Source organism: Sarcophilus harrisii, chromosome 1 (genome assembly GCF_902635505.1).
Source record: "Sarcophilus harrisii chromosome 1, mSarHar1.11, whole genome shotgun sequence".
Classification (NCBI taxonomy): domain Eukaryota; kingdom Metazoa; phylum Chordata; class Mammalia; order Dasyuromorphia; family Dasyuridae; genus Sarcophilus; species Sarcophilus harrisii.
This window is the reverse complement of record NC_045426.1, coordinates 81,679,164-81,701,511: the sequence shown is the minus strand read 5'-3', so window position 1 is coordinate 81,701,511 and position 22,348 is coordinate 81,679,164. Positions and strand designations below refer to the sequence as shown.

The window sequence follows — 22,348 nt, the reverse complement described above, 5'->3', positions numbered from 1 at the left end:
TGTCCTTTCTCAGATGACTGCTGTTTTGAAGAACAGCTCTCAACTGTCCCATCTTTGTCTTTGATATGGTTTTATTTGGGGTTGTGGTTTTGGGGGGGAGAGTTTCTTGGTTTTGGTTTTGGTGTTTTGGTTTTTTTTTTTTGGAAGTGCTAAGTGATGATCTATCACTCTGGAGAACCTGATATTTCCATCCTCATTTCTTTTGATGTTTTTAATTATTTCATTCTTCTTTTGAGCCATGCTGTTGTTTTTTATCCTTCCATTGGGGAAATTTTAGTTACTTTCTATTCTGGGGAAGCTGGACAAGTACTATGTTATTGAGGAAAGGCAGTGTCCTAGTTTTCAAAAAAGGAAAGAGAATGTAATCTGCAGACTACATACAGGCTAGTGAATTTGACTGATTTTTTCTAGAATTTTTCTAGGGCCTAAAGATCACCATTAAAATAATGTAAAATGTTTAGGGAACACCTAGAAATGGAAAGCAGTGACAAAATATATATATATATATAGCTTTCTCAATTATAAGTCATGCCAAACTAGCCTCATCTCTTTTTTTAATAGAGGTTACCAAACTAGTAGACAGGGCCAAGATTGCAAATAATGAAGATTTCAACAAAATCTCTCAAGTGATTCTTATGGACAAGACAGAAATATATACTAGCATGAATTTTTGCCATGCCTGAAAGTTGAATGTCCACAGGTCACTTGCCCTTTCATTTTATGTAATACTCTTGTTATAGAGATTAAAAATCAGAGCTGTGTTGTCTAAGTTGAGTCATGTGTAAGACAACAGGGCTAAAGTTTTATTGTGAGTCCATCATGAAGACAGTACTGGAAATCTTCTGTTCTGAAAACAAGAGCACAAAAAAGTGAAATTCAAATAATCCCATAGGAGTTTTGCATATTCTAAAAATGTCACTTAACTCCTTTTCTGAGACTGTCCCATTGGGTGGTTGGCCTGAGTAAAATACCATAGTTGTTAGGGTCTTCAGCTAAGTGTATGTAACCTGAATTCCCCCAATTCTCTTCCCAGCTATTCTTGAAAATCCAATATTTGTTGTGCTTGATCTCTGCTTCAAAGCCATACCGATCGCCATGACCAATGACCCATAGTAGTAAGTCATTTAGGAAGGCCCCGAGCTCTAGAAATGAGAAGCTATCCTGTCCAGCATTGATGGCCACAAAGATGGGTCTCATAAAAGAGCATCCTAGAGAATTTTCTCAGCACCTGAAGGAAATGTAAGCAGCAAGACACCAGTATCATTGGCAATAGATAAATTCTGCCTTGTGCTTACATTCTTTTCGAGTCCTCGGAATTAATGCCCCTGTTTTCCTTGACATTACTGAGAAAACCCCCATAATAAGCACATTTTCCTGCTTCCAACTGCAGTCTACCAGACTGCTCGCTCACTGGTGAAAATATGGCAAGCTGTAGCCATGTTTTTTCAAGTCAGCTGCTCTGCAAGCTTGGTTTCATGAATGTTACACTTGGAGTTATCTTTCAAGATGATTTGTAGCCCAGAATGAATTCTTCCTCGGTCTTGTCACCAAACTGGTTCATGGTCAGTCTGTAAGTGGGCTAGTCCTTGCTGTGTTCCACAACTTCATTTTCTCTTCTGAAAGAGATCTCCTCTCATGCTCTTGAAGATCATCTGCTGCCAAGATTTTTATACCTTCCAGTGAATGTGGGTCTGGATATAATGAAGGACCCCAGGATCAGCCCCTAAAAGATAAAACTCCCATTACTGATAAGATTAACAAAAAGACTGGAAATGAAAGTTTTCTGTTTTATAAACATTTGTTGTTATTACTACACTTTCAAAGAGTACTTTTCTAGGAGATGTGATGGATGGATTTGGGGTTTGTGACCCTTGTGATAAGGTAAATCACCATTGAATTCCATGTTCTCTCAGTGGTTGGGAGCTTAAGTTAGGGGTTTAGAGACAAATTGATTGTCCAACCTTGAGTATATGCCTAAATGGCTGAAAAGCTCTGAGATTCTCAGAAGCACAAACAGCTTATATTGAACCATATATATTTTTCTCAGTCTCCCACTACAATAAATTTGTAGAGCTGAGGCTAGAGATTAGCCAGAAAATTGTTTTTTGTTTATAAAAAAATAAATTGGTTTTTTTTTTTATTTTAATAGCCTTTTATTTACAGGTTATGTAGGGGTAACTTTACAGCATTGACATTTCCCAAACCTCTTGTTCCAATTTTTCCCCTCCTTCCCCCCACCCCCTCCCCCAGATGGCAGGATGATCAATAAATGTTAAATATATTAAAATATAAATTAGATACACAATAAATATACATGACCAAACTGTTATTTTGCTGTACAAAAGGAATCAGATTCTGAAATATTGTACAATTAGCCTGTGAAGGAAATAAAAAATGCAGGTGGGCAAAAATAAGGGATTGGGAATTCAATGTAATGGTTTTTAGTCATCTCCCAGAGTTCTTTCACTGGGCATAGCTGGTTCAGTTCATTACTGCTCCAGTGGAAATGATGTGATTCATTTCATTGCTGAGGATGGCCAAGTCCATCAGAATTGGACATCATATAGTATTGTTGTTGAAGTATATAATGATCTCCTGGTCCTGCTCGTTTCACTCAGCATCAGTTCCTGTAAGTCTCTCCAGGCCTTTCTGAAATCATCCTGCTGGTCATTTCTTACAGAATAATAATACTCCATAATATTCATATACCACAATTTATTCAGCCATTCTCCAGTTGATGGGCATCCACTCAGTTTCCAGTCAGAAAATAGTTTCAAACTGTCTTGAATTGAACCCTTCAAAGAAAGCTCTGGGCCATTACTAGCTTTAATAACTTTTCCTACAATATACTCTTGTGATTCAAGGGACAGGAAAAAATGACAGTTACAAAGACCATCCCTGCAATTTGGAGTACTTCTTTACTTGCAATATACTTTCCCCACCATCATCCTGTCTCCCACTATAGCATATAGACACTTTTTAATAAAGTACACAAGTACTACTTTTAAGGGAATCAGATAACTCAGTGGATAGAGCACCAGCCCTGAAATCAGGAGGGTTTGAGTTCAAATGTGATCTCATACACTTAACACTTCCTAGTTGTGTGAACTCTAGCCAAGTCACTTAATCCCAACTGACTCACAGAAAAAAAAAAAAAATGAGTTACATATATGTAAAATGAATATATATATATATATATATATATATATATATATATATATGGCAATGATAAGTTTGTAGTCTTGTGGTGCAGCAAATAGAGCATTAGGCTGGAAGTCAGGAAGACCCGAGTTTAAATTCAGCCTCAAATCCTTGGCAAGTCACTTTTTGCCTTAGTTTCCTTATCTCTAAAATGACCTGGAGAAGGAAATGGCAAATCACTGCAGTATCTGCCAAGAAAATTCCAAATACAGTTATGAAGATTTGGACATGACTGAAATAACTGAACAAGCATAAGAGACCTCGTACCATTAAAGTAGTAATGTCTGTTGACTGTTGAGTCATGCTTCATGTACTCCAAATCAGCTGGTTCTTCTCATTTGGTTCTCACAGCAGCCTACAGAGCAAGTGGAAGTATTCTCCCCTTCCTTAGCCACATTTCCTTAGCCCCTCTGAGGCTACCCTGCCCCTCCAAAAAAAAAAATAATAAAATTATTGTAGTAGGGCTTACTGGCAGTATTGGCCCAGCAAGTTCCACCAATTTGTGACTTAATAATTAAGTCTATTAACATGTATAAATTGTGAATATTACTTCCATTATAGGCTCAGGCTTTTTTATAAACTAGAGACCAAATGACAAAATAGATATGATGGGTTGTCTTAAAGTGTGAAGTCTATTTTTGATCTAATCCTTTAATGCTTTTCAAAGCACAAACTTCCATTATCTCGGGAGTTCTGATACCTGCTGGAAGATCTCGGAGGATAACAATACATTTACAACAAAGTTGGAGGAGTTGGGTGGGAATTTTGTCTGTGCTGTATATGTGAAAGCAAATCATTTACCCTCTCTGGGTTTCCATCTCCACATCCGTCCAACAGATTGGTCTAGTTGTGTCCCAAAGGGCCATGCCCTTAGGACTCTCTTTCACACCTCGGGAAGTGAACGCGGGCTCGGTTGTGTCCCCCAGACTTGAGAAGTTAGAGACCGTTGGAACCGGAGCATCACGCGTACAGAAGTGACTGCCCTCCATCAGGAGCCCGGGAGCACGGGGAGAGGACGCGGCAAGCCCCAGTCTTCTTCCTGAGCGCACCTCGGCGCACCCAGAGACGAAAGTCGGTCCGACCTGGCTGCTGGGTCAGCCACCTCGGGAAGCCGCCCTCCCCCGCGCCAGCGCGGCGGGCGGCGCTCCCGGACCAGCCGGGCTCCAGAGCGAGACTCGCCGGGGAGCCCGCATGGGGACCGCTCCTGGAGGCCCGGGCTCCGCGGAGGGCTTCGTCCTGGGAAGCCGGCTGCGTGTTCCGCTTTTTCAGCCTGCGGTCCTGGGGAAGGGAAGGGCCCGAGGAGAGGTGGGGGGCTCCAGAAATGACCCTCAAATATCACCGTGTAAGGTGGAAACAATTAGGGGATAAAACGTGGGCCCCGAGTCGGGAGGAGCTGAATTCAAATGCGGTCTTAGCTGCGCGACCCTGTGTAATCGCCTCAGTTTCCTGACCCGCAGCAGGCGCCGGAGCAGGAAACGGCGAGCCTCGCCCGTGTTTTTGCCAAAAAACTCCCAAACGGGGTCGCTAAGGGTCGGACACCTCCGAGCAACCAATATGCCCGATGACTGTTTTGAGGAACAAATTGGCAAAACACTTAGGGAGCTACCAGCCGGCCGACGACGTCCCACAACAGCGCGTCTTGGGCGGAGAGCGAGTCCCTTCGGAGCCCGCCAAGGTGACTGACAAAGCCCGAGCCCAGCAGGTTACCGTTCCACCCGCTGGCCGAAAGGTGGCGCTAAAGACCACGATCCCACCGGCTGAAGCCTGGCGTCAGGGCCCAGGAAGGTTGGGGGAAGTGACGAAAGGGCGGAGGGCGCTCCCATCGGACGTGAGCCCGCCCGCCCGCCCGCCCTCCCCTCCTTCCTCCTTCCCCCGGCCTCCGAGCCGCGCGCCTTGATGACGCAGCCGCGCGCTGTCCCTGTCCCTGTCCCCTCCCCTTCCTCCCTGCGCTTTTCCTCCCCCGCCTTTTCGCGGCCGCCGCGCTCAGTCCTTTTGTCCAAGATGGCGGCCCGGGGGGCGCTGCCTCCTCCTCCAGCTCCTGCTCCGGCCCCGGCCCCGCCGCCGCCGCCCCCGCGCCGCTGCCCGGTCGCGCTGTGAGGGAGGGGGCCCGGCCAGGCCCGGCCGGCCTCGGCGCCATGAAGCGGCAGAGCGAGCGCGACTCGAGCCCGGGGGCCCGTGGGGCGTCGTCGTCGTCATCGTCGGCGAAGCGGCCCCGGGAGCGGGAACGGGATCGGGATCGGGAGCGCGGGGAGCGGGAGCGGGAGCGGGGCGAGCGCGGGGAGCGGGAGCGCGGGGAGCGCGGGGAGCGCGAGCGGGAGCGCGGGGAGCCTGACTCGGGCGGAGGTAGCGGCGGGAGCCGGCGGGCCGCGCACAAGAGCTCCGGCTCGGGCTCGGGCTCCGGCTCCGGCTCCGGCCCTGCCAAGCACCAGGCCCCGGCCCGCGCCCGCGATAAACCCCGCGGCGGCAGCGGCAGCGGCAGCAGCAGCAGCCACCGCGATGGCCGAGGCTCCGGGGACTCCAACCACCGCGCAGGCAGCAGCGGCGGCCGCGGGGGCGGCGGGGGCCGTGCCAAAGCTGGCGGCGAGTCCGGCTCGGCGTCCGCCTCGTCCCCCGGGGCGTCCCCGCTGCTTCTGCTGCCGCCTCTCCCTGAGCCACCCGCGCCCACCCCGGCCCCGCCGCCGCCGCCCGCACCCGCGCCGCCTCCGCCGCCTCCCGAGTACAAGACGCTGCTCATCAGCAGCCTGCGCCCCGCATTGCCGGCCGAGCACCTGGAGGACCGCCTCTTCCACCAGTTCAAGCGCTTCGGCGAGATCAGCCTGCGCCTGTCGCACACCCCCGAGCTGGGCAGAGTGGCCTACGTGAACTTCCGACACCCCCAGGATGCCCGCGATGCCCGCCACCACGCCCGAGCGCGCCAGCTCCTGCTCTATGACCGGCCGCTCAAGGTGGAGCCCGTGTACTTGCGCGGCAGTAGCAGCAGCAGCCGCCGCAGCAGCAGCAGCAGCGCCGGGGCCGCTGCCACCACGCCGCCCCCCGGGCCCCCTGCCCCTGCGGATACGCTGGGCTACCTGCCGCTGCACGGCGGCTACCAGTACAAGCAGCGCTCCCTGTCCCCCGTGGGCGCGCCCCCGCTGCGGGAGCCCCGGGCTCGGCACGCAGCGGCCGCCGCAGCCTTCGCCCTGGACGCGGCCGCCGCGGCGGCCGCCGTGGGCCTCTCCCGGGACCGGGCCCTGGACTACTACGGGCTGTACGACGACCGAGGGCGCCCCTACGGGTACCCGGCGGTGTGTGAGGAGGACCTGATGCCCGAGGACGACCAGCGGGCCACCCGCAACCTGTTCATCGGCAACCTGGACCACAGCGTGTCCGAGGTGGAGCTGAGGAGGGCCTTCGAGAAATACGGCATCATCGAGGAGGTGGTGATCAAGAGGCCGGCCAGAGGCCAGGGGGGCGCCTACGCCTTCCTCAAGTTCCAGAACTTGGACATGGCTCACAGGGCCAAGGTGGCCATGTCGGGGAGGGTGGTGGGGCGCAACCCGATTAAGATTGGCTACGGCAAAGCCAACCCCACTACCCGCCTCTGGGTGGGAGGCCTGGGGCCCAACACCTCCTTGGCTGCCCTGGCCCGCGAGTTTGACCGCTTTGGGAGCATTCGAACTATTGACCACGTCAAGGGGGACAGCTTTGCTTACATCCAGTATGAGAGCCTGGATGCTGCGCAGGCTGCCTGTGTGCAGATGAGGGGCTTCCCTTTGGGGGGGCCGGACAGGAGGCTCCGGGTGGACTTCGCCAAAGCCGAGGAGACCCGATACCCCCAGCAGTGCCAGGCTGCTCCCCTCCCGGTGCACTACGAGCTACTCCCAGAGGGCTACAGCAGGCACCGAAACCTGGAGGCTGACTTGCGGGTCCGAGACAGGACTCCCCCCCACCTCCTCTACTCAGACCGCGACAGAAGCTTTGTGGAGAGCGATTGGGCCAGCCCCTCCAAAAGCACCGACCGCCGGAATAGCCTGGAGAGTTACGGCCGCTCGGTGCGCAGCCGCAGCGGAGAGAGGTGGGGCAGCGAGGGCGACCGCAGCCTGCCCAAGCCCTGGGAAGAGAGGCGAAAGAGGAGGAGCTTATCCAGCGACCACGGCCGCACCGCCCACTCCCCCTATGAGGAGAGAGGCAGAACCAAAGCCTCTGGGCCGCCCTCGGACCGGAGTCCAGAGAGGCCCCGGAGAGAGAACCACACCAGTGAGCCAGGGCCGGAGAAGGAGCCCAGCAACTCCCTGCCCAACAACAGGCACGGGGCCGAGGAGCGGGGACCAGACTCTCACCAGGGCAAAAAGAGGGACAGCGAGCGCAATCATCGAACCAGCGAGGTGGAGGCGAAACCCGCCCCGGAAGAGCCAAAACCGGAGACCAAAAAGCTAAAGAGTCTGTCCGAGTATGCCCAGACCCTGCAGCTGGGCTGGAACGGGCTCCTGGTGTTGAAAAACAGTTGCTTCCCCACTTGTATGCACATTCTAGAGGGGGACCTGGGAGTGATCAGTGGTCTCCTCAAAGACCATGCTTCAGGGAGCAAGCTGACCCAGCTCAAGATCGCCCAAAGACTTCGACTAGACCAGCCCAAACTGGATGAGGTCACTCGGAGAATCAAGCAGGGAAGCCCCAATGGTTATGTGGTACTTCTGGCCACTCAAGCTTCTCCGGGAGGGCCCGGAGCGGAGGGGACCCACGCTGTGGAGCCAGGCTTGCAGCGGAGGCTTCTCAGGAATCTGGTCTCATACTTGAAACAGAAGCAGGCTGCTGGGGTGATCAGCTTGCCGGTGGGAGGGACCAAGGGCAGAGACAACACGGGCATGCTCTATGCCTTCCCTCCCTGTGAATTCTCCCAGCAGTACCTCCAGTCTGCTCTAAGGACATTGGGGAAGTTAGAAGAAGAGCATATGGTGATAGTTATAGTAAGAGACACTGCCTAGCCAAAACCTGGCTTTTCCCAATCTTGTGTTTTCTTTGTGTCATGAAAACAGTTATTTTTAAAGCCAATTCTGCTCTCGGTTTGGCTTTTCTGCCCAGTTATTATGGTTGGTTTGGTGAAGGCCAGAGCCCCTTCCACCAAAACTCAATTTTTTTTTTTTTTATGCCCATTTGAAGGTATTCCCATTTTATTGATTTCTAATGTATGAAACACTTTCCAGTGTGTTCTGTATTTTATTTTTTAACTAACTGTACGGAAAGTTGTCAGTAAAGCCTTTGTCCAAGGATCAATTTTTAACCCTGTGCAGTGTACTGGTTTAATGAAGTCCCCTTTGAAGTAATAGAGCATGTGGCACTAACCTGCCTTCTGAGGTTTTTCCACTAGTCGCACAGATGTCCCTTCCATACACACAGCTTTTCCCTCCCAAGTTCCGTCTTCTTAAATAGAGATGGATCAGTACCTGATCTACTTTTGGGCCTGCGATATCTCCACCTCAACTTTTAGGTATCATGACTTGCACAGAGCATGCAAAAAGCCAGTACTGAAACTTATTTATCTGACCTACAGGAAAACCTGTATACTCTGGGCCCTTTTCCCTGGAACTCTGACAAAGACCTGTGTCTTAACCACTAAAACAAAAAAGCTGCTGTTCCCTCCCCCATCTAGCCTTTAAGAGAATGTAGCTGTCATTCTGATGTACTTTAGCTGTTGTATAAACTGCCTCATTTCAAGATCTTGAAGAAAGCAGGTGATGCTTTTTTAGCCAGTGTACTGGTGAGCCTGGTAGACGCTGTCAGTGCTGGTGACACACTTAACTGTCATGTAATCCATGCCTGGCAGAAGTGGGTATAGAGTCCTTCAGGTGGCAGATTGCCATGTTCAGGCTACCTTTCAAACTAGAACATCATGTGGACCAAAGACACGGCAGCTTCCTCCGTTACTTTTGCTTTGGAAGCAGACTGGGTTGTGGAATCAAAATGTAGATATTCGGTTGATTTGTAAAAGGGGGAGGGAGATAAAACTGCAGGGAATAGCAAGCTTTCCCAAGATATTCTTGAGCTGTATAGGTTCAAGGGAAGAGTAGAACACTCTTAAAAAAATATCAGTTTGTGTGTTCATTTGCTTGTCTGGCCAAAGCCTCACCTGGCTTACAAAGAGCTTCTGCTAAGAGACAGGTCAGGGAGGGTGGAGCTTAGGACCCCTCCTAAGTTTCTAACCTATGGAGGTGCAAGTTTTCCCAGGACTCCAGAGTACAGGGCGAGGCACGGCAAACATAGCTCAAACCGGCACTAGCAATTCAGTAAACACTCTATTGTGTAGGACTAAACTATTTCTAACCAAGTCAGCTGGCACTAATCAGACCTGCAGTGTACAAAGCCATGTGCCAAACACCAGGAGACACAAACACCTGCCTCCTGGCAGTTTATAATTGACATCCGAGGCAACAGAAACAGGGCATGATTGGGAGTGGGGATATCTGAAAATCTTTTTAGTCAGTAAGTCTGTGATTAAATGTTCTCTTGAAAGCAGCTCATGGCCTCCCTCTCAATTCTTCACAAGGCTCAGTGTAGCACCTGCCTCAGTCTTGCAAATAGGCAGTGCTCAGTCAGTTAAGTTCAACATTTTAAGTTCAGCATGTACCATATATGTGACAAATTTTGTTAGGTGCTGGACTTGAACAAATTAGTGGGCAGACTGGAGTCAGAATTATGGTCTGCAGCTCTACGAGGCTGTGTGGTTAAAAAAGCCTTTCAGAATGCAACCTTCCCCGTTATGTGGAGAAAGAATCTTCACATCTTTGAAAAGTTCTGAAAAACAAACACCAAAGACCCATCCAGGATAGAAAATTAACATTGGGGCAAAAAGGCACCATAATGAAGGGGCCATTGAGGTACAGAAACAATTGCCCTACAACAGAGCCCAAATATGTTAAGACTTTCACTGCCTAGAAAACTCACCATGAAAATGACAGCTCCAGTGGAAGAGGCTCTGAAGGCTTATTTGTTTTTTTGTTTTGTTTTATTATTGCAAAGAGATTGATAAGTACTCTTGACCATCTGGTATTCATTTCAGCAAACTTGAAATGAAGCTTATGTCTGACAACCAGGAGACAGGTTCCATGTTAAGGCCTGTCCTTTAAGAGTGAATCCCAAGGAGCATTTTCCAGGAATAACCAAGGAATCCCAGGTTTCAGAATTTATCTATTTTTTAGAGAGAGAACCTGCTAGCCCAAACCTCTTTGACGGAAGTCTTCCCTCTTTCAGCAGGCAGCTAGGAAGCAGCTGCGTTCAGCAGAGAATTGGGAACATGAGGGCAGGCAGGCAGGCAAGCTGGGATCCTGAGCTTTCAGTTGGAACTTGAGGCTATGAGACCACGTATTGGACTGCTGCGGCTAATGGGATCATTTAGTTCTTGAGGAAGATACAACTTTAACCACATCCATGTTCTGTTAATAACTGGCTGGATCCTTACAGCATTTTACTAGATAAGTAAACAGACTCACTAGGAATGTGGCGTTGTTCCCATCCTTTTGGTCAGGTGCAAACTAATAAAGATCTCTCCTAAGGTAGGTGCTTAAGGCCACCCTACAACAGAGTTAACATTCTTAAGCAATACCTGAAGTCCAGATCTAGGATGGAAACACGGGGATGGCTGAGAGATGACATGGTCAGTATCTCCTGCAGGCAGTGCAAGGCAAAGTATGCCAAGCTGAAGAGTGACCTAGAATTTGGTTAATGCTGTAAAACTTCCCATTTCCTTCTTGTAGCATCATCTGGATTAAAGAGCTCACTTCTCAGTTTGAGGAACTGAAAAGTAGGCCACTCCTTTTTTGCAGGGCCAAACTATCCTTTGTTTGCTCCTCACCAAAGGCCCCTTTAGCCTTTTCTCCTCTTCACCCCTTTTCAGGTGACCAGATCCTTTCCCCCCATCTCCCCATTTGTCTTAGTCCTATGAGTGGTCCTTTTGGGCACTGTGGAGTCGATTTTCATCAAAACTCATCTTTAGAACCCAATCCTAGAGGCCTATTCTTGCTGCTACAAAGAAAACTATGTCAGACTCAAGATTTGGAGGAAAAAAAAAACACCAGAACACTGACATCTATAAACACGTATTATCTTTTTGGGTAGCTTAGATTTGTGGCCTTGGGTTTTTGGTAGCTCAGACAACCAAAGGAAGGAGTAGGAAAGATGTTTATTCAAAGCCTTTCACTGGGGCTGTGTCTCCGGGGTGAATAACTCTAGGGGCTGTAGCCAAGTCAACCAAACCCAGCTTTTCCAATGGGAGTCACTGCCTCTCATTTATCATCCCCAAGGGATGTTTCCAAGTTTCATTCGGAGCCAGCCACATTTCAGAAACACAGTGAAGTCCTATTGTTGGCTGAAGGAACCTTACAGATTTTCACTGAATTGTAATCCCAGAATTTAATTGGCTCTAGAAGAAACTTTGAGAATCATACAGACAAATCCCCTTGTTTTATGACTGAGGGTTGAGAGGAAGACCCTTGCTCAAAGCAAAATACTAATTTAGGCATAAGGCCAGTTCTATAACCCAAGTCTGACTTCTAAATGCAATAAAACTATATTTAAAAAGGCAAAAGCTATTCTTAGTTCCCTGATCATATGAAAACAGGCAGCAGACTAGATTTGGCTCAAAGGGTTGTAGGTTTCCCAATTCCTAGAACTTAAATATCTTTCTTTTCTTTGTGTCCCCAGCATTTAATACAGTCCTGGCACATTTAGTGTTAACTGAGCGACTAAACTTGGAAGATGATTTTAATGCTGCTCAGATCAGTGAAGGAAGCTGGAGATGGTTGAATTGGTAAAATTCTGCCCTCAAACTCCTGTTTTAGTTTTAAGGAAGGTAAAGCTAGTGTCTCAGCCTTTTCTATATTCTTGGGAATCACAATCTATTTGTGTAATATGGGCCTGATAATTGATATATCCTGGACTGACTGACTGCCTACCATATTCCATCTGTCTGAATTATCATTTAACTTTAAACCATTTTTCATAACCCTAATTTTCTATTCCTATCCTCACATGAATAAGTTGGGGTAGGAGCCTAAAGGCTGTTGCTGTAGTGGAATCAAAAGATGCTTAAGACTGGTGGCACTAAGATCAGAATGGTGGGATCAAGAGGACAGAGAGAGGGTTTGGACTTGCGATTTCACTAATATGGGGAACTCTGAAAGAAAAGTCCTCCCTTCAACAAAACATAAGTGGCACTTCTCAGCAACAGATAGCTTATAATTACCTAAGGAAGGCATTAAGAAGTTAAATAACTTGCCCAGTTATCCATGTATCAGTGTCAGAAACTGAATCCAGCTCTTTCCCGGCTCAGAACATTTCTCTGTCCACTTCAACCATAGCACCACTACCTCAGTACCTCATCAAACTCTTTACTTTTTCTCCTAAGAACAAAGTAGCCGTGATTGAAGGGGAAAGAATTACCTTTTTGTATAACTTTGTCCATTTTCTGATAAGGCCAATCCTATTCCTCTTTATTCAAATATTCTTTACAAAGGTACCCGAGCAGCCCTCAGCTGCTCCTCTCCCATGTTCCACCTGCTCAGCTTAACAGTGACCAATAAGTAACTGACTGAAGGGATCCAGGGAGAGGCTCGAACACTTTCTTGTCTTATGGATTCGGAATTCATCAACTACAATTGCCTTTCCCGGGAACCTCGCTCTCCATCCCACCTCCCAGAGATTGGCTGACACCAGCTACACTCTGGCTTCAGCCATATCCGCCGCCTACTTTCTGAAGTCAAAGCATGACGAGGGGGAAGGGAGGACTGGTCCACTCAGATAGAGGCAGCTTCTGAAAAGACAGCAGCATGGAGCTGTCTAGAATTACTCAGGCTCTGTGCCTCAGTGAAGTTCTTGGGTGGGAGGGAAGGCAGATTCTCACCACATTGCTACCACTGCTGGTCCTGCAGGACTGAAGAACTGTCTATGTTGGGAGGTAAGGAACCCACCTACTGCTGAAAAAAAGAATAGGTAAAAGGCCATAAACAAAGACAGACTTGTAGTTTATTTTGTATTTTTTTTTTAAATAAATACACTTTACATTAAAGAAAAAGGCCTTTGATTTGTAATTTCCACACAGGAGAAAGAGAAGGGAAAAAAAAGATTAAAAAAAAAAAAACTGAATCATGAAAAAAAAAAAAAAATAGAGGGAGTGAACTTATATCACAAGTTCCCTCATCTCCACAAAACCGGTATCCACAATGACCAAAATGCCAGGACTTGCTCCTGCCTGCCCTTCCATGAGGGTGGGTGAATGAATGTGTGCATATACATGGCAAATAGCAGTCAATGCTGCCTTCTTCCCCAGCTCTGGCACGAAGGCACCTCAAGTCAAGGAAAAAAAACCAACATCCTGACAACATGTGAGGCAACAAAACTTTTTTTTAAAAAAATCATATATTATATTTATAATAAAATAGTCTTAATCCTTATCAATTTAAGAAACCACGATTTTCCTTTTCATTTTAAATACTTGTGTAAAAACGCCTCTTTGTATTGATCTTTGGGCATCACTTTCTCCCAAAGGAAATGAAGCTTAAGGGACAAGGTACCCGGTGGATATAAGTTCACACCCTCTTTGCTATAAACACCTGCAATTTTTTTTTTTTTGCTTTTATATAAAACTATTTCTTGTTCTTTAGTAAAGAACTTTGTACAAAGAAAATATATTGTGAAATATCCCCAGAGAAGTGGGGCTTTTCCTTAAGGAAAGATTTGTCCATCCTGGAGGAAGTGGGGGGAAAAGAAGGCAGAAAAAGGGCCTAACCCCTGATCTCTTTATTGAATGGCCATTGTTGGGCACAACTGATTCTCTGCTTAAGCCAAAACCCTTCAAGCTTGAAGCCTACAGGTTCTTGAAAAACATATCCCTGGGATAGGGACACAGACAGGGATGGGAGAGAGGGGAGAAGAGGTGTCAGGGAGGCTTGTTCTGAATTTGCTGCTCATTTGGTCTCCTGCCTGCCAGGAATAGAATTTCTTCAGTGGGCATCCATATGATGATCACTCCTCACTCATTCAAAGATAAGATGATGTCATCTTCCAAATCGGAGTTATCTGAGCTATCAGCTGGAAAGGCAGAGAAGAAAAAGGGAGGTAAAGAGAAGGTTAAATGTTGAACTTACAGGAAGTGTTCAGAAAGTACTGTGCTCTACCTTTATCCTCCCTGAGTGGGTCAATTACCATTTTCAAGAAAGGAGAAAACATACCAATTAGCTCCATGGTGTTGGCAGCTGAGAGCACATCTGTTGCTGGCAACCATCTCCTACCCTGGGAAATCTCAGCTCAGTGTTCTTTAAAAAGGGCCCACAGACAGTTTAACCTCGCTGTGCTCTTAGGAACATTTGTGCTGTCTGAAGAACCTATCCAGCCAAAAGGGAGCCTCAACCCTAATAAAAAGGAGATATTCAGTGGTCCCAGAAGAATCGCCAAATGTAGCTTTAGCAGGTACCCCTGCCATATGGCACTGGCCCTGAGATCAGGGCCTGCTGTAGGGTATCATATCACAGAGCTGCAGTCAAGCCCAAGGGATCCTAATACTCCTACCTTGAGTTCAAGTGACAAGATGTCACTCAACCCAATGTTCTTAAGATGTAAGACTTACACTAGAAGGCCTCCTACCTCAGTGCTGCTTGGACCAAGAGGGCCAATTTTCACAATTCCTCAAAAATTGTGAGGAATTTAGGAATTTCTGAATTGATTATTCCATTCCATTTTGGTTTCTCATTCAGTCACCTCACTCCCCTGTCCTAAAGATTCTATACTGGACATGGGGACCATCGGTAGCAAGAAGGAACTCAGATATTGTCCTCTAAACTTCTCAAGAGTCCTCTTTGATCATCAAATTTTTTTTTTATTTTTTTGCTGCAGAAGTCTGAAATACACTATCAGTGTGCCTCTTCATTACCAACACTGTTTTCTAAAGGAAGATGGCCTGTACATACTTGCAAATTATAAGCCCTAAGGGAACATCAATTATCTATGGAATATTAGCCATCTCACAGCAATGCCAAAGGAGAGGCTATTTTGAAACTCAAGGTAGGAGTTTGATTTCCTGGTAACTTGCTCCTACTTTCAACAAAACAGCTCCCCCGCCCCCCCAGGACACACCCCTGAGCATCTTTTATGGATATAAAACTCGAATAGTTTGCTTCATTATATCCTTTTCCCCACAATCTGCTAGGCTGTACTAATGCCCTCTTATATAGCACTGATTGGAAATGCAAGGAGCCAATTCTGATTCTCTCAGCTGCCGCTACATTTCTGGGTTCTAAGTGACTACTTAAAAGGAGGTCATCATGTATTATTTGAAGTCAAGCAGGACAGAGGAAAAAGCCTGCCTCTGGGTCAGCACCCTTATTGGCTGTTCACAAAACAAAAAAGCATGTCAATGAATGAGAAAACAAAATTTTTCACCAAGACCAGTAATTCCAATGGAAGGAAATGAGTTGACTAGAGAAATGGCTTTTCAGCTAGGTGACTAGCAAAAGCATACTGTCTCCTGTCTTCTCAATAGATGTAAAGCCTCTAAATGGGTAAAGATCAGGTAAGTTTTATTCTTCAGACTTTTTCTGATACTACAACTACTTTTTTTTTTTTTTTTTTGGAAATTACAGTTAAAGCAAAACATTTTCCCAAATATCACTTCCAAGAAGAAGACATACTGTGACCCGGAGAAGTAGACAATAAAGCTCTTGAGCGAGGCTAGACCAGATGGCTAAAGTAACTGCCCCTGGGTCAGAGAAGTCACAATCAAGCAAAGGGGACAGGAAGCAAAGATCTCCTAAGAGTTAAGAAAACAAGGAAGGAAGATCAGAAAATACAGGCCTGAAATTACTGAAGGAAATCACTAGTGGTATCTTATCAATATGCTAAAGTTTTTCTCCAGCAGTCTAGAAAAGGGCCACAAAGAAGCTGGGGGCTCAGAAAAGGGAAAGGAGGCCAACACAGTCTAATATTTCATGTGTACCTAAGCACTTGACATTCCTCCCCAAACTCTTAGAGATGTCTAAAGACACAGCTGAAAATTAGGGTATTTCAAGTGGACTGGGACTATTCATTCAAAGGACTGGGCCCAAATGTGGAAAGTGACCCCTAACCATAAGCTTCAGCTACATGCATGATTACCAAGAAAAGTCAATTAAGGAAATTCATGTAGACATAATCCTTTAGAGGAAGTTCAAAGAGTTGGTCCAATTATTGGTACTGTAGAATTGGATCCTCAAAAACTATGTAAGAAGACTGGCTTGCAAGAGCCCCACTACTTTTGATTGATCTCTTAAATGAAGAAAAGAGAGCAACCCAAAACTAAGGGATTTTTGAGATGTAAAGACACTTTGCAAATACATTGTTATATAAATATTTTGCCAGACCTCCTTACCATCACGCTTATCAATATAATTCAGGCTATATAGGACGACTTCCTATCTATTTAGCCTATATTGTTAAATTTTTTTTTTTTTTTTAAGATTAAACTGATTGCCTAGCAGCATGTACCAAAGAAAATTTCAAGAAAAGTCCTCTTGGGACAATGCAAGTCTTAGGAACATACTGACCCTAAAGTAAGCAAATTTCCCTAACAAGTTGGATGAGCTAGAACAGGACAACAGCAATACCCAAGCCTCGTCCTCTGAAATCAAGTCATCATCCTAACTTTGAAAAACAAAGTGGCCCAAACACTATCTACCTTTGAACTCCAGCTGAGACTAAGGATGTAGTCTGGGTTATTCTCTCTGCTCACTGTTAACTCTTTTCTCTACCTATACCACCCCAACCTTCCCCTCTCCCCCCAGCACCCATTAGAATCATAATTTAAGCTTCTTCTTTCCCAAGCTATAGCTTTTCCCCTTTCAGCAACGTAAGTACTGTGCCTACAAACTTGATTTGGCTTGGGAGAAAGTAGTTCCAGAACTAAAATGCTTGGTGCCCTGGCAGCTACAATAGGAAGTAATTTTACAAGCCAAACCCAAATTTTGGTGGCCTTGCATTCAAACTAAAAAATTAAAAAATTAAAGCAGTACTCACTTGCATTAGCTGGCACCACCACGAGCTGGACTTTACTCTCCGCCACGGCTGCTTGCCACCCCTTTTAATGTGCCTCACTAATCCCTTGTCATTTAAGTGAATTAAAAATTGACAATGTCGATATGGTTTATACCCTGTGTCCACTTATTAAGTACAACAAAAAGTTTCTAAAACCTGTTCCCCCCCCCCATTTTTTTTTTTTTAAACAATAATGTTGATATGCTTCACCCACCCCTTACTCGCTTTCTCTCTCAGGTCCTCTGACAAAGGAGAAAAAAAAAAAAAAAAAAAAACCTCTGCTGAATAGGAACCCTTCCTGAGACAAGGCAAAGTCTCTCCAGAGTACTGCCCCATCTCCTGGTCTGTCCTGGCATCTCAGTCTCCAAGTGTAGGAAACAGAGGCTGATAAACAGCCCTCTCCACTCTCTCAATAGAATAGATGGAGTTATGATCCCCAACTCTTCCCCCCTACCACCCCTTCGTAAGAGTTTCTTTAAAACAGCAACAGAAAGAAGGGCTCATGGAAATGGCTATACAGAAGCCAGTCTCCTCTAGTTGGTCTTAGATTCTTTGACCAGAACCAGCAAGATTTATCCCAGAAAATATGTCCTTATATCATGGTTTAAGGGGAATGCCTAAATTACACTTTCAACTAAATGATTTCCTCCCTTCTGTCCCCACCACCTTTCCCTCCAACCACCAAACCCATCCATTATAAAAACAGGTCAACTATGGCGAGGCTTGGCTTTAATTAGGTCTGTGTTGTGTCCTCTTCTCTCTGGACATAATACCTACCACCTTTAAAAGTGCTGACTGGACTATATATAAGAAAACCCGCTGGAGATCATAGGGATTATTTCCCCAAAATTCATGAGTTTGGCCACAGATGGGCAGTGAAGCACTACAACGAAACAGAAGAACAGCATGAATGAATCTGCCAGTGATGTGTACATCTTATTGAGGGGCTGGTGAGCAGCCTAAATGGGAGTCTGCCCTAAATGAGTGTTGACAATTCAGCTAACTTGTAAAAATGATCTTATTTTACATCATTAGCTGTCTTTTACAGGACTCCTGAGCAAAGATAAGGGACAACCCTCTCTCAGAAGCATATAGAGTCATCCTGTTTGGTCCTAATGGGAAATTTACTACCTAAAGTTTTGTTGGCTTATTCATCAAAAGGAAGAGAAGGAGAAAAAGGCAAAAGAGGAAGTAGTGCTAAGTAGAACAGAAAGAAATGAGAAGAGAGAATGTGCCCCACCACTTCTAAGAGGGAGGAGCCAATAGCAGAGAGGAAAAGAACAACACAATGGACTCTATCACTTTATCTCTTTAGAAATGAATAACTGTTCATGAGAGCTTCTTCTGATGAATTCAGACGTGCCCCTCAGATGGAACAAACAACTAAACTTTTTCCATCTGATCTAGGAAGTTTAGTCCTCTGAAGGTAAGGGACCATGGCCAGTTGGTTACACAGTTTAGGTGTTGAGATAGCAAATGAACACAGATTGCTGACTTTGCCTTTCCTCCAAGGGAAATGTACGATTAGCAGCTGAGGGCAGAGCAAAGAAGACATGTTTGACTCTCCATCTGGGTTGGCATGTAGGAATAAATACTCTCTGATGCTTCCTAGGATCAGAGTGATGGTCCTGTCTATACTTACTGTCTCCCAGTATCAATTCAACTTCCTCATCAGCATCTGAGTCTTCATCTTCCCCTTCATCTCCTTCTTCAAGCAAGTTAGCCAGCTCTTCATCTGAAGGAGAGAAGTCATTATCACCATCCTCGCCAGCATTCTCATTGTTTTCATCCTCCTCCAACTCTGCCTCTAGCAGCTGGTCAGTGTCAAGTTCATCAAGGTCATCTGTGTCATCATCATCTTCATCATCATCTTCTTCCTCCTGTTCTTCTTCCTCCTACAGAGAAAACAATACTTCCATTAGGATGAATGCCTCAAAACCAAATATGTAACAGAAGCATCAGTATTAGCTTTTCCCAAACACGTTGCATGTAAGGAGATGAGGGAATTAAGTGGGAAGTAACTTACTCCCAATTCTGATGAATTTCAGGATTAGTATTGGTTTAAAGTACTAATGATAGCTTTGAGATACACCAGCCATGCCTACCTACGGGGAAAGTATAGCACAGAAAGGACATATCTCCTCCAAAAGACCCCCAGTTCAAAGTATTAGACTGCTTTATCCAGCTAGTTCAATCTCTATTCAATCTTCAGCAGTTCACCTAAAATTGCCCAAACAAGGCATTCCTTCATTCTTCATTACTCTCCTGCCTCAAAGCAGGAAAAAAATTTCAAATAGGAATAGAACAAGATTTTTTCAATAATCAAGTAAATTCTGCCTTTTTAAATCACGAAAACACATACCAGTTAGAAACAAATCAGTACTTAAATTCATTTTCTCAAGATCACACTGCATTTTCAATGTCCTAGTCTAGATCCTTTTCGTTGTTAGAATATGATGCAGCTATAACATCGCCCTTATTTTTAACATAAATCAAGACAACAAATTCTATCATAACTGCAATGCAGAATTAAGACCCCAAGTAATAACACAATTTCAATACCCAAGGCTTCCCTTTCTTCATCAACCAAGCAAATGTGCTCCCCAAATTCCCAGGGCTTTGCAAATTCTACATCCTGCCACTTGTCTCCATGTTTACCTTTGCAAAGGAACATCATCAAACTTTCTGTCCTGGAGATGGTTCAAATATCAATTGCCAAAGTGGAAGAGCAAAGGGATTTTAAAGTCTGCTGTAATTTGTATTCAATATGATTCTCAGTAATTTGCCACCCCCCCCCCAAAAAAAAAGTAAAATGAGGAATGTAAGGAATAAATTCCAAATAAGAAAACAAGAAAATTAGAATATCCATCAATTATTTTTAAAACTCCACACATGCTTCTGATATTCCTTCATCACACTACAATTTACTAGTTTGTTAGTTGCTTTTCCCCCTCTAATGCCTAAAATGTCTGAACTAGTTTTAGTAAGAGTCTTTAACCATCTAATTATTATTATGAACTCACAGATTTTTAGAAGTAACCAAATAAGTGAAATAAAAACACAACACCACGAAGCGCAATATGTTCTCACATGAAGATCAAAGAAAGGTGGCACATGTAAAACTGCAGCATCTAATTCCTGGATGGTACCAACTATGAAGCCAGCTTGAGAACCAGAGCACTGAGTACTGAACACAAAATCAGACTATACTGTGGGTTATCAATAAATATTCACTAAACTCAAATGAATCAAGAGTGAGTAAAGTCAAATCACTGCAAAACACTGGAAATTTAATTAATAATGACATAAGAAAAATGACCAAAACAAGGAAAAATAACTCTTGCCAAGTCCAAAACCACAATAAAACAAAACCAAAAAAAAAAAAAAAAAAAACATACAAGTGATGGAAAAGCAGCTCTCTTTACCAACATCTTTTTGTGGCTTTTATCAACATTTACCCTACTGCCACAACAAACAGTTGGTGAAAAAGGCAAGCACATTCAAAAGAACAACTTTTGGTTCCCTGGTGTTAATGCACTGATGGAATCCCAAGTTAAATGAAAATTTACAAAGTTAGGACAAAATGTTAAAAGTCACCTGTGAATCAAGCAGCTCAATAAGACATAAATTTCTAGAGTTAACTTCTCACAACATTTTTAAACATCTTTAGTTTAGCCAGGAAAACTTAGTAAGGAGAAATTCACAAACCTTAATTTATTTAGCCTAATACCTAAAAGTAATTCTGAAAAGCCTGAAAAGCCTTTGCAGACAAAATTCCAAATTCTAAAATCCTGAAATTGGGTAGAAATGAGGCAAGGGTCTATGTGGACCTTCGATAATGCTATAAATCCAACTTTTCATTTCATTTTCCCATATTTGAACTAATTCTATATGTAACCATCAAAGAAGACCCACAGAAATCTGTTTTAATTATCAGAAAAGAAGGTATAAGAGGAACAAATGAAAATCTGTCTTGTTGCTTTATCAATGAAACTCAAATAACCAATACCAGTTTATTTTTTTAATTATTTTTAAGATTCATTTATCAACTAAACTCAAGTGTTTAAATAAACTAGTTTTTTCTTTTCTTTTTAAAAATTATTATTACTAGTTTATCTTCTAAGATACTCACATATAATACCTATTATGAATCAAACTCTTCTAAGACCAAAGTACTCTTATAAATACTTCATCTAAACTTACCTAGAAAATTAATAGAGATTTCAGGAGAATCCCTCTTATTCTAAGTGTAAGGCAACAGTAAAGTGATCCAATTTTCATAGTTAAGTATCAAAGTTTACTAGTGAGAGACTGACAAAATGGCTAGACAGAAAAAACAGCATCCAGGATTTCCCCCTACCCCAAGTCCACCCCTGAGTCAAACAAGACATTTCTCTAGTAACCTGGAAACAGGGTTATTATATAAACCCTTTATATCTATTGTCCAATAGACTGCCTCCAGGTCCAAGTATAGAACTAGACTCTGAATTCAAATATTGGGAATAAGTATTAAGGATTAGCTATGGAAAATTTAAAATGATTCAACAAATCAGTGTTAAAAGTTTTTTTTAGTAAAGCAAGTCTATTTCAGCACTGTCTTCAAATCTATTTTTGACTTTTCTTCCTTAAAGGTAAGATTTTTACAAATTTGATGTCTGTAGACATCCAGGATTTTCAGATTCCTTTAATCAAACTAGACCCACTACTTTCTATTCTGGAATTCCTGTCCAATTGGGCAGGAGAAGATTAATGGAAACCCATATAAAATGCTAGAATCTATCCCTTTAGCAATGATTTTCAATGTGACCCATTTCAAACAGGATCTGTAGAATAGTACTTAAGATTTCACAATCACAAATCAGCAATGAGGCAGTGCATTTATTATTTAAATCAGAAGAGATCGTTTCTAACCAATTTAGGGGTTTTTCAAAATTCACAATCTTCCTCTACATTTGTTCAACTGAAAATTTATTTAGTTTATTTTAGTTGTTTTATGTCCAACAACTGTTCTCTCTTTGCTGAGCAATATTAATTGCTTCTCAGACATGTTCCTAGTTGGGACATATCTAATTTTTTTTAAAAATCTTACTTTCTTCCTTCCTTTTAGCTATTT

General features: G+C 44.4%; 2 protein-coding genes across 9 annotated transcripts in view; one reads left to right on the top strand and one right to left on the bottom strand.

Moving 5' to 3' along the window:
- The first annotated feature begins 5,110 nt into the window (after nt 1–5,110).
- RBM15B (RNA binding motif protein 15B) lies at nt 5,111–11,226 on the top strand. The gene has a single exon (XM_023498329.2). It carries the CDS (start codon nt 5,337–5,339, stop codon nt 8,163–8,165), a length of 2,829 nt encoding a protein of 942 aa, XP_023354097.2. The 5' UTR covers nt 5,111–5,336; the 3' UTR covers nt 8,166–11,226.
- A 1,954-nt stretch (nt 11,227–13,180) lies between these two features.
- Nucleotides 13,181–22,348, bottom strand: part of DCAF1 (DDB1 and CUL4 associated factor 1) — an 83,133-nt gene continuing 73,965 nt past the window's right edge. For 2 of the 8 annotated variants that reach the window (XM_031958575.1, XM_031958584.1), the window contains 2 exons: nt 18,878–19,130; nt 13,181–14,262 (listed from right to left, as the gene is read on the bottom strand). In XM_031958575.1, the coding sequence (XP_031814435.1) occupies nt 14,204–14,262; nt 18,878–19,130 (312 nt within the window). In that variant the 3' untranslated portion in view covers nt 13,181–14,203. The other 6 variants (XM_031958547.1, XM_031958554.1, XM_031958556.1 and 3 more) reach the window with 5 other exon arrangements.

What these genes read in the sequence shown, in the direction of transcription:
- RBM15B (XM_023498329.2), top strand. Translation starts at nt 5,337, where the DNA reads ATGAAGCGGCAGAGCGAGCGCGACTCGAGCCCGGGGGCCCGTGGGGCG.